Source organism: Pseudopipra pipra, chromosome 5 (assembly GCF_036250125.1).
Source record: "Pseudopipra pipra isolate bDixPip1 chromosome 5, bDixPip1.hap1, whole genome shotgun sequence".
NCBI classification, from domain to species: Eukaryota; Metazoa; Chordata; class Aves; order Passeriformes; family Pipridae; genus Pseudopipra; species Pseudopipra pipra.
In genome coordinates, this window is record NC_087553.1 from 12,920,115 (window position 1) to 12,932,360 (window position 12,246).

The 12,246-nt window shown below is 40.9% G+C and overlaps 1 protein-coding gene across 19 annotated transcripts in view; it reads left to right on the plus strand.

Annotated features, from left to right (window-relative positions):
• Positions 1-12,246, plus strand: part of MICAL3 (microtubule associated monooxygenase, calponin and LIM domain containing 3) — a 182,361-nt gene that overhangs the window by 160,643 nt on the left and 9,472 nt on the right. For 3 of the 19 annotated variants that reach the window (XM_064654501.1, XM_064654487.1, XM_064654502.1), the window contains one exon: positions 3,770-3,820. The exons of the other annotated variants lie outside the window; for them this stretch is intronic. In XM_064654501.1, the coding sequence (XP_064510571.1) occupies positions 3,770-3,820 (51 nt within the window). The remainder of the gene's footprint in view (positions 1-3,769; positions 3,821-12,246) is intronic. 19 annotated transcript variants of the gene reach the window in all.

Below are 12,246 nucleotides of genomic sequence, written 5' to 3' on the forward strand. Positions count from 1 at the left end.
CCATAAGGGTGTGCCAAAGCAGCAGGACTGAGTGGTCACCAAAGCAAATAGTGTGAAGAACAGTCTTGAGGACTTCAATGGTTTTATGATCAGAATGTCTTTTTCATTTGTGGGTTCAGAAAAATAGCCTTGTGCAAATATTCTGTCTTTGTGGTGGTGCCTCCTTCCTTATGCTGTGTGTTCCTGTGTAGTCCTACTCTGTTCTCTGGCCTGCCAGTCACTGCCCTTACTAAACCCACCTCCATTATATCTAATGGTTCTTTCCATTTTTCTTCTTTTCACCTGGAAGTCCATCTTTCATGTCAGGCATGCCAGCACAAGTCACAGATCTTAGTAGCTGAGGAAACATTATTCGTGGTAGAGTGCTCTCTCATTACAGAATGACTGAAAAATGTTCAGAGAGGGCAGAATATGACCAAAAGTAAGAATTAGTATTTTGTATGGGAGGCTGCAGAATTAAACCTTTGTCTAACTAACTTCTTGCTCTCAGCTCTCCTAAATGGAAGCAGTTTTAGATGAGCTTATGTATTTGTGAATTTTCAAGCAGAGTTGTGAAATTGTAGGTCACCCTTTGCAAAATTGAAATCTCTTTTCTTCAGGAATTCTCTAGGGCGTGCTTTGCTCTTGCAACATGTTTCTGCCAACAGGTCCTACATTATGTTTACAGAAGCTTAGCTCTGACATAAAGAATTCCCCATCCTCAATTCTTTCACTTTTTTCAGGTGATTAACAAGGAACGCATTCTGTTGGGGGAAAAACCTGGCATGTTCTAACCTGTGTTGCCTGAAACACATTATGAATAATTTCATGCTTCACCTCTTTAGCTACTCTTGCATGGCCATAGAATCATAGAATCATTTAGGTTGGAAAAGACCTCTAAGATGAGGAGTCCAACCATTAACCCAGCACTGCCAAGCCCACCACTGAACCAGGTCCCCAAGTGCCACATCCACACATCTTTTAAATACCTCCAGGGATGGTGACTCAACCACTTCCCTGAGCAGCCTCTTCTAGTGCTTTACAACCCTTTCCATGAGGAAATTTTCCCTGCTGTCCCATCTAAACTTCCCCTGGCACAACTTGAGGTCATTTCCTCTTGTTCTCTTGCTTGTTACTTGGGATAAGAGATCAACCCCCACCTGTCTGCAACATCCTTTCAGGTAGTTGTAGAGAGCCTCCTTTTTCCAGACATTTTACATATGTTTGCAGTAGAATAACAAAAGGTCTATGGCATCATATTTCCTAAATACAGTAAATTTCTGCCTCCAATATCCATTAATTATTCAAGAGAGTAATATAATGTTCTTGTTATCTGCACTGTGCGAGACACTGACCTAACATTCAGCCAGAACCATCGTGTAAAGATGTGGAGTCATGGCCTTGTCTCTGATCAGTCCCTCCCCTAATGAAACCATGAAAACAGAAGTTTGAAAAGGGAAAGACAGTGTATAAAGTGGTGTTGCCACCTAAAAAAAAAAATCTCTTTATAAACTTGTACTTAATGAGAAGCAATGGGGGAGGGTGAGAGTCTCCTGTGCACATACCTTGTCCACATAAACAGAGAAGGATTGCAGTGCAGGATTGAAGTAATGGCTCTTCCATAGACAGCAACCAGTATTAACTGGTTCTAGGAGAACATATTGGGCTCTGTAGGGAAAGCACAAGTCACTCACTGACAAGCATTTAAATATGGAGTTTTAGATAGCAGTGGTTTCCCACTATAAAATTCTGACAGAAGGAACAGAATTCTGTAACTTGTAATGATTCTTTTATTTTTGTATTATAGAAGAAGATAGAGAAGACCATCTGAACTCATTCTCTTATCATCTTTTAGTATGTTGACTTTTAGTCATCTTTCCTGTCTGCAAAGAATTTCAAATTTTTCTCCTGTAGAGGTCTTCTGTTAACTTACCTCAGATCTGGATCACTTTCCATTTTTTATAAAAAAGTATTTTTCAGTTGGACTGGGAAGAAAACAAACTCTTAAGTAAAAATGTCTTTACTTGGAATAATTTTGCTTCTATTTTCCATCAATTTTCCATCATCCTTAATATGTTATTGTCAAGTGACTTATGCTGACCAGACTGTCAATAAATTCTTCTCGGCTATGCCCTGCTGTCCTGAGAGGTTACAGTTAGTTTAAGGAATAGGTACTGGCAGCTCAGTATTCTTTCCAGGAATTTCACCCATTTTCTAATAGTTGTCAAGTTGGAATATTTATAGGATGAGACTTCCTCCTCAACTAATCAAACTCAGAAACATTTTGGAGGTCACCATCAACTTTAATTTTTGACAAAATAATTGCACCTTCTGGCTACCTCATTGTCTTTTCCTGTTTTAAATTAGCTCAGCCTCAGGCAAGGCACAGTTGGTCTTCTATTCTTTTAAAAGCTGAATGCTCAATTGAACATTTAGTGTCTGATTCTGGAAATGATCTCACACCCTATGATTATTTAATTGCCTTAATGTGTTCTCTGTGATTATCTTTGAAAATCTCAGCCTTTGATAGTTGCATTCATAGCAGGAATGAATGATTTGGAATGTAAGCTCTATTTTGAGTGACAATGTAAGCTCTATTTCAGGTGGCAAGTTTGTCATATTCAGGTGGTCTAAGCTTTTGTCATCCCTTTTTTTCCTACCCCCCCCTTCCTCCTGCATCATGATATTTCACTGCAAAGGTAAAGCAGGATCTCAGTGAAGAATTTTCCCAGTTTTCTGTGGTGTCCCAAGAGACACCTTGAGTTAATTAATGTAAGGTAATGTTACTAACACAAAAGTACTTCGTATTATAGTGCATTCGCCTGTTTGGACATGCTAATGACTTTGAATTCCTGTGTGGATTTTTATTTTTTTCAATTATTAACTTAAAAATATGTCAAATCAGAAATTTCTGGAACCTTTCTTTTTCTCCCTTTAGCATAAACCTTGATAGTCATTTTTAAGAGCTTGGGAAACGTCTCCTACTGTCAGATCAATACTGAAAAATTTAAGAGCCACCTCTTTACATCAAGCGAATCGTATGCAGTGAGAAATATTGCTCTCAGTACTCCCATCTGTCTTTTCCCAACAAAATGTTCCACAGCCCTGGACTCATGCACCTGTCTCTAGGAGCTGTGGAAATACACATCTCTGTCCTCCACACTGCTGTGCAGTTCTTCCCTTGGCACAGGGACTGCATCAGCAGGAACACACAATCCCATCTTCCTGCACCGGCGCGTTTGCCGTTCGTGTCGGCGCTCAGTGCCTTCCACCCGTGTCCCGTACACACATCCTCACTCACTCGCCTCCAAGAAATCAATCCTTACACCTTTCCTGCAGCTGACCTAAGAATTTACACTATCTCCTTCTGACATATTGCTCAGCATGAAACCAACAAGATTAACTCTGCTTTTCTCAGCAAGAACAGGAGAGACCTCAGTGACAGGTACTGGTGCAGACGGAAATAGGTGAAGTGTCTCTGTGTAGACTTCTTGGTTTTCCCCCTTGGAAGTCCTTGCCTGCCTGCTGGAAATTTTCTCCTCATCTTCCCAACATATATGTTTGTGGTATATTTGTGTGTGTGTACATATATGTATATATACAGAGAAAGAGAGACCTATAGTTTTATATATATATATATATATGTGTGTGTGTGCCCACGTCTATAGCTACCTGTCTCGTTTGCCTTTTTTTTGTTTCTATGTCTTTTTCTCATATATTGCTTTGATTGTGTGGGGCTAGGGTGGGTATCTGATTCAATAACTCTGTCTTCACCAATTCCTTGTTGTAGACTATTGGGGAGAGTCTTATTACAGTGACCTCATCGACTTGCATCTGGGTGGTATGTATGGCTGAACCTCCTGCTGACACTAACCCTGCTGACACTCCTCCCCACCCTTCCCTTCACCTACTTCTCCCATCCTTGGCTCACAAACAAGAAGAAATAGCCCTTGCACATGACTGATTATAGCAGAACCCCTTTTCCAGCTCGGGAAGAGGAGATCCTGGCATGCTCCACAAACCATGTGTAAGGCTCCCTCTTCTATTTTCCACAGTGCTGGTTATTTCAAAATTTGCTTACTGTTTTCACTCTACCCACCTTCCCTGCTAGCAGTGGAAGGTCATTCTGGTTTTTTGCTTCTACTTTGCAAAGTCCAACTCTACCATTGAAATTCTCTTTAGGAAAATATTTTCACGTGAAGGGAACTGCGGAACTGACCTGCTCCCAAGAGCAAACAGCAGTGTCAGGGATTAGTCATGCCATTGCCTCCTCCCTCTTGCCCTTTTGAGGCTTGTTTGTTTCTTCTGAAAAAAGCCAGAGTGTTGTCAATCTAACAAAACCAAAATGCTCCCTCAAGGGACTTTGAAAACACTTGTAGATGACAGATATGTCTTCTTTTTTGTTTTGTCTTAATGTAAGGTTAGGAAAGAATCTACTATTAAGAATTCCAGTCATTTTTGGTGGAATCTGCTGTTAGTTTCCAGTCAGTCCAGTTTGCATCATTACACAGCTAATAAGCTTCTTGCTATGTTATTGTTTTAGTATTCCATTTAGTGCCAAAAACATGTTACAGTGTTTAGCTCTTTTTTTCACTTAAGAATCATCACTCTTTGCCATGGTTCTGCATTTCTTTAATGAATGTTACTTCCTGAATCCCTTAGTAGATTGATAACTGTTGGGTTGCAAACAGCATTTGTTTAGCATTTGCCCATCTTGAAAATTAAAATTTCCCTTGCTAGTTTAATCACCCTAAATCTTTTCTTACGAAGTGAACACATCTGTCTGTCAGCAGATCCATGAGAAAGCATAGTCTGCTCAGTTGCCATGTTATCTGAGGGTCTCATTTGCCTTTCAGGGTATAAAGTTGCTTGATCTAAACTGTGGGTTTTTTTGAGGGAGTGCATTACAGACCAGCTCCGCAGAGTGAGAGATCCACATGCTCTAGGCCTGATCCAAGACACATCACTGGAAGTCTTCCCCTGGCTCACTGTGTTCTGCATTTGATCCTTCAAACATAATCTTGCCCAGGCTTTTAGCTGTCTTTTTTTCCTCCTCCTCCAGGGAGGCTGTCCCGTGTAGTATCAACCTGTCTGTTGGGAATGACTCCAAATTGTCCTGGTACAATAGACTTTTACTGAAAAACATCCCAGTTAAGAATATCCACCCAAGTTCAAATTTTGAAGTGGGAGACTTTTCTCCTTAGTAGACCTAATTGGTTGCCCAGCTCCCCTGTGCTAATTTTGATGTGATAGTCCTTTGCTAGCCCTGTGCTTCATTCACTGTTCAGCCCCTCTGGCATTCTTTCCTGGGGTATCTCCTGCAGAGAGACTTTGAAACCCTCTTGCTGGTTTTATCCATCAGGGCTGGCCCATACTCATATGTGTGTAGAGTAGGAGCTGTAAAAGGGTGATGCTGAATTACACTTAACAGACCCTTATCCCTGTTTAATGCTATCTCCACTACACCTCTCCTGCCTCCTGCCTCTCCTCCTAATGCCTCTTTAGAGACAGCGATCCCATCAAAATCACTAATAGTGGCTTTAAGACAAGTAAAATAATCTTTACTTAAAGGGACACTGTCACTTAAAAGATTTGTTGTGTTGCAGAAATTCTTAATTGGAAATGTTAATCTTTTTTGCGTGTTTGCCTTTTCCATTTCTCTGAGTCACCTCAGAGTGGTCATTTTTTAACAGGCTGGTTTGAGTTGTGTGATGACTCAGTCACTTGGGCTTCTGACAGTCAGACAATATTCATGGGGGGGGTTTTTTAAATAGTTGATACATCTTAAAACTACATCAAATTTCTGCTCGTCTCAAAAATACTTTTTCAAGACAAATTTTACAAAAAACTTTATTGGGCAGTATCCCTTTAAATGCAGCGAGCCCGAATAGCCTGGAGTATGTGGCTTTATAGTATTATTTTGTCGCCTCTGTAGTTTGCTTTATATTTGCTTTTGGGGCTGCTAGAACACTTTTGCCAGAAGGCACACATTGCTCTGATGATGCTTGTCACTATTTAGTGGCAGATTTAGAGCTCAGCTTCAGAATTAACATGCCTGTGCAGGATGCTGCCTCTGGAGCACCATGTGGCTGCGTGGGCAGCTGGGGTGGCTGCACTACTACTCTACTGGCAACCTGTGTCTCTGAGGCTTAGGCATGACTCTGGAGTCACACTGTCAGTAGAACGATAAGAAAAATTGCAAAGTGCTTTGAAAAGTTATCTGTAAAGTGGTAGTAATTCTTTAATGATCAGGGCATTAGTTTATTCTGGATTTTCTTTACGCTGATGAGGGTTGCGTTTTCATGTAGTCGTTACAGATTGCGCAACAAACTTCTGCAAGGGAGTGGTAACTGCTGACATCCTGGTCAAGTTCCAGTTTGCAGGATTACAGATTGCTATCTTAACTACCCCCTTTGCTCTGCTCAGTTGCCATAATCCTCTCTTCCTGTTCTAAAATGTTGTGTACCGTTGCTGTGATGCAGATGTTTCATTTCATGCTACAGATGGTCACATTTCAATTCTGAGTAATTATTCCCGTGTGTATATTGTGCTTGTGGTTATGTTAAAAGAACACTACAAAGGTTGCAAAGTCAACTGAAATTAAGGCTTTGTATTATATTGATATATCAAGAGACTTGTAGCTTTTAGGTCTACCATAGAGAACTCTTGTCTCATGCCCTTATGGAATAACTAGTAGCAACACTAGGTTGTCATCCTCTGTGTAGATCCTTATGGAGAAGAAATGGGACACAGTGGATTTCAGTGGATTTCACAGATGTTTGTTGGCAGCTGTGGAATGGTGAGACTTGAAAACATGGATTCTGAGCCAGATAGTGGAAGGATGCAGTGGTCTGGTGGATATACACTCTTTGTCCCTTTACACCCTATTTCTAGACAGTCCTTGTCCTAATCCTGTCTTTTTTTATCCAGAGCTCCTTTCCCCACTTCCATTTTAATTCTCAGTCCCAGTTTCTCTTTCTCAGGCATTTAATTTTAATCCCACCTTCTTGACAAAGAAATCCTAGCATTCTGCCTTTCGGACCTCCTGTTCCTCCCCACTAGCTACTTCTCCTCTGGTCTTCCCACTGACACAGTCTCCACAGCCTAAATCCCTGCCTTTGGCCTTCTTCCAAAATGTTTGGGCTCTGCTCCCTCTTCTGCCCAGCATTATTTGTCTGGAAAATTGTAGGTCGTATCTTCTCAAATCTGCCTTCTCCCTTAACTCTTTACCCCTTTTCCCCTGTCCCTTCTTCTGTTCTTCTTTAGTAGTTTGGATTCTTAGTCACCTTGCTTCCTTAGTCCCAACCTCAGTTCCTCCTAACCCACTGGTTCCTTGTCCCAGTTTGCTCTTTGTCTGCCTATGGAAAGTACCTCCGTTCTTCCCTCTGAGTCCAAATGAACAGCTTCCTTTTCCTTGCACCCAGCAGGGAATCATTGAGGAAATAGCCACACACTCTCATCTTGCTTTGTTCCTGGCTGGGGTATGCCAAGAGAGAAAAGAAGGATGTAGGGAAGAGAGCTGGTATGTTTGATAGTGTTGATTTCAGAAATACATTCTCCCTTATTCACAAGAGCCTTATGAACATCAGGTAAACACGAGGGAGAAAGTACAACTGTTTTGTTTTTTTTTTTTAAATCTTTGTACTTTGTTTAAAGCACACACGACAATAGCTTCACTTTTTATTAACTTATTTAAAATATTTAAGCTGACTACATCCTTTTAAGTCCTTCAGGTCTAACTGCAGGGTTGGAGTCTGATATATTCGAGTGGGAACAGTCCTATTTCTTGTGATTGACAAACACAGCTCCCCTGGAAGGGGAGTGGAGGTGTAAGATAAATATTGCTTTTGCAGTCTGCAGCTGTTTTGACACTGAAGTGAATCAGTAACATGTTTTCTTTCCTGTAAATTTTGAGCAGGAAAGAGCACTTGATAAGCAGAACTTGTTAAGTACCTGTACTTGTAGGGCAATTCCCATTTACCTGCTTCTTTCTGCACACAAAAACTAACAGCCTTGGGAGACAGGGTCAGTGCAGGACTGTGCTAATTCTGACCATGTTTTGAAGTGCCTCGAGGTCTAGTAGAAGCAGAAGACTTCTGTGCAGTCATGGGTGTATGTGTTCTGCTCCAACTATTGCTTTCCCCAGTTTCCTTTCCCTTCCCTTTCCTGCCTTCCCCCCTGCCCCCTTCTGCTGGATAAATAAAAGTGGTTCAGTTTGCATGACAGTTCGGTGGTCTGTGAGTTTTCCCTGGGTTTCTTCCAGTGATTGTGCTTTAGAGGATATTGGGTTTGACAGATTTAATAAACTGTTAGTCAGACACACTAGGTGGTGTGCTTATGGGATGTTTGTCAGAATCCTTGCCTTCAACCCGCAGTGGTGTGGATGCTGTTTTCCAAGAGATGGCTTTCTGTATCCTTGCTCTTTTACAACACTGCTGTTGAATAACTTCACCAAATAGTAAGGATGGAATGCTTTGTTTTTCAGTACTTGGGCTTCTGATCATACCTGATTTTTTTAAGGGTGGGATCAGTGCAGTTTGGCTTACTGACCTCTTTTGGACTGATCCATATTTTAAACACTGATTTAAAATTAGAGCTCTCAGTATGCCTGATAAATAAGGGTTGGAAATTGTTAATAGAATAAGAAAGTGTTGTGTTCTTAGATTGTGAGGTCAAGTGGAACTGAGATTAGCCTCAGAGCTGGATTTCCTGTCCGGTGTTGCTGCTTTCCAAACCGCCCTGATTAGTCAGCAATATAGAATGCAAAGTCTTTGGATGCAAAGCTTGCAAAGGATGTGATCCCATGTGGTCTGTGGTAGATCTGTTCAAGTAATTTTGGCTTCCAGTGGCTCACCACTTCTCAGAAATCATCACAGCTCTCCTACCACAAGACACAAGAAGGGGATCCTGTGAGCTGTAGCTTGGGGATAATGGGGTCTGCCACCCCAAACTTTCTGCTGTGCTTTGTTCATCCTGATTGGTCATTTGACCACTGATTGTGAAGAAGTGTTACATAGCTACAGCAGAAACGGACAAAACTAGTCTGAAGTATTGCTCTTTAAACAATAGGTAATTGAAAATTAGAAAAGAAGACAACAGTCCAGTGTAGCTTGTGTAACAAAGAACAATGTACAGTGAAAAGGAAGGTATATTTTCATAGTGGTTATACAATTTCTGGCTCTTGTTTTGAAGAGGCTTTGGAGCTATGGTGTTTGCTCTTGGCCTAGGTGTTGGTTTCCACCACTGTAGCAAAGTCTGCAGCCTTTCAAGAGTACTATGAAAAAGAGGATCATTCTTGTTCTGGCTGCACACAAGACTTCCCAGAAAGATCTGGGAAAGGCTTCTTTTCACAGAGGCAAGATAATTCTAGTCACTTTATTGATGGGATGTGTCTGATCTGCAAGCCAGTGTGCTCAGGAGCTGGGGTACAGTCCTTTCCTTAACGAGCTGCAGCTTCTGCCTCTGTTTTGTGCCTCTGCTTGACAGCAGCTCGGGCTGCTGAGCTCTGCTTTCAAGGCTTTACACACAGTTAGGAAAGTTGGCCTGTGGCATTGGAAAGGAACAACCTGTGATTAATACATCTGCTGACAGATTTGCCTCTCTGGTGAAAAAAATGGTGATTTTCTGTCTGGAAGTGACAGCCACACCTTAGACTCCTGCTGACAGCACAGGGGGAACCAAAGAATGAAATGGTCACAGAAATGGTTCCCCTCTTGCCCTTCAGCTCTTTCTGAAAGAACTCCTTCAGCAGCTGTTGCTGCTGCCAACAGCACTCTTACCATGCTGTGGGTGAAGACCTGTGTTGCCAGACCTGGATATTTTTGGTGGGGAAGGAGACTTAAACAGAAGGGGGGCTGGGTTTGTTGGGGGTTTTTTAATTTGCATGACAAAAGGGGTTTTCCTATCTGGCCCCGACTTCATGTCCCAAAAGATTGTCTTGCAGTGATGATACTGTTTTTAATTTAATGGGACCATGAGGTGGTGATTTCTCTTCTCTAAACAACACAATAATAATACTATTTACTGCAGGATTCGTAATGGCTTTGGGAGAAATAAGAAGCCATGTAAGGGTTTCCATAATGTAATCAGATGTGTGATAAGGGCAAGGTAGATGAGAGAGTTTTTAACACCATATTGCAAAACAGGACATTGCATAGTTCTCTTTCTTGATAGTACTAGACAAGGAGTTCGGCCTTTTCCCATGATTGTCCTTGAGCATACTTACACACAGTGAGAACTCGTGCTGTGAAGTTGTATTTTCTTAAATTAACCTTGACAGGAATGTGAATGGTCTGATGATACATTCACTGTCTAAAATTATCAGCTGGCCCAGGGAACACTTTTTCCATTTATCAATTGATTTTTTTCCCCCCCAAGTTCTTTGTTTCTGAAACAGTTAAGAAGCCTTTTCTTCAAAGTGTTTATCTGAAGGGAAAGGGAAATGTGACAATGACTGGTTGTTGTCAGTGAAAAAGCTTTCTCCGTTTCAGGTTGTACAATGAAATAGTTATTCTCTTATAATTTAAAAGTTTCTATTTCAGTCTGCTCAGAGTGCATACCATGTGTTGATACTCTTTATTAGCAAGGATGGGGAGGCAGTTTTCATGACTATCACCTTAAGAGTTGTTTCTAAAAATATATTTAAAATTCTGCTGCATGATATGTTTTATAATGCTTGCAGCTTCAGATTATGGCACTTTTTAGGACATAATAATTTTCACAGCTTTAGAGAACCATTGGGAGTTAAGTTTTCAGGTTGTACTTTCCTCTTTTTTTGCTGTTAAGGACCTCCAGTACATAAGGAAACTCCTTAAAGCCTTGCTAATCATCCTGCTTTGGACAGAATTTTTTCCCAAAGCAATTGTAATGATCATATATTCACTGATGCAACTGTAATTTACATCTGAAGTAGATGGAAAGGCTCTTAATTGTACAGGTTATGTTTGTTATCTTACTGAAAAACAATGTCAACATTTCTAGTAGCAGGACTATTGTAGATACCATGGACTTTGCAACTTGATCCAAGGACAAATTTTCCTTAGACAAGAGTGAGAGTATAACTAAGAGCAAAGGTAGAAAATATAGTTGGGGTGTGAGCTCCGTATTAGTCAGCTGCTGTGTAACTCCTGTGTCTTTTTACTGGAGATCAAAGATGGTATCCTTTCCTACTATCAGATCATTTGTGCACTGATGACTAATACTGGTAGTTTTGTGGCCATTTCACAGTGAGATGAAGGACATTTTCACATACTGGGTATTTCTTTTTTCAGATCAAATATGAAAAATTGGGAGTTCCTCACCAAGTCTGTATGTCCATGGTTTGACATTTATCACCCCCCAATTCTGAATGAAATCTCAAACCTTGAAAAATTGAAGTGGATATTTCCATACTGTTAAATACCCATGTCCTGCCCCCGCCCCCAAACAGTTGTTAGAGCAAGTTAGAGTATTAAAGCTTATATGGAAGAATTAGTGTTGAATAAGACAGGATGTGAAATAAAAAATTATTAGTAAGTATCATGCACTAAATGCTCTGCTTTGTGTGGAAGCTTATTCTTCACAGTACCTTTGTGGTTTGGAGTTTTTCTTGTTTGTTATTGCTTTTATAACCCGATCTGTGAAATGGTAATTGTAGGAAAAAAAAAAACCCTTAGTATTTTTTTCATTTCAAATGAGGAAGTTCGAAAGTTCAGAACAACTATGACTAAGGTCCTGGTACTGTCACCTAACGTTGGTACGATGCTTTATTTGTAACTGTCCTATGGCCAACTGTGGCACCTCTCCTAATGTCACCCCTTCCTGCTCCCAGTACAGAGGTTTCTTCCTGTCTGAGAAAGCCACACAGCTCAGTCACAGGCTTTGAAGCCGGTGTGCTCTCCCTCTTGCTCCAGTGTGTCCTCCATGTGCTGGTCTAGTTCTGTGATGGTCCCTTCTAAAGCCTTCCCAGTCCACGAGTATTCTAGTTCTATAAAGCTTTCTCTGAACCACATACATCAAACCCTGCTGACTTTTCCAAAAAAAAAAAGAGCGTTGTTCTTACCATATTATTGTTGTGGAGTTTATGCCTTTTCCCAACACAGAAATGCCTCCTCTTTATAAATGCGGTCGTACCCTGAGAGCAGTAAGTGTTCCATTCTGCTCCTCTGGTGTTTCAGGCTCATCACCTCCCTGGTGCATGTCCTCCTGTAACTATTAGTGATGTTGGTTATTTCCTACTGTTTATCTCTGTAACGTTAAGTACAGCTGAAAAGCAAATTCTTGGTGTTA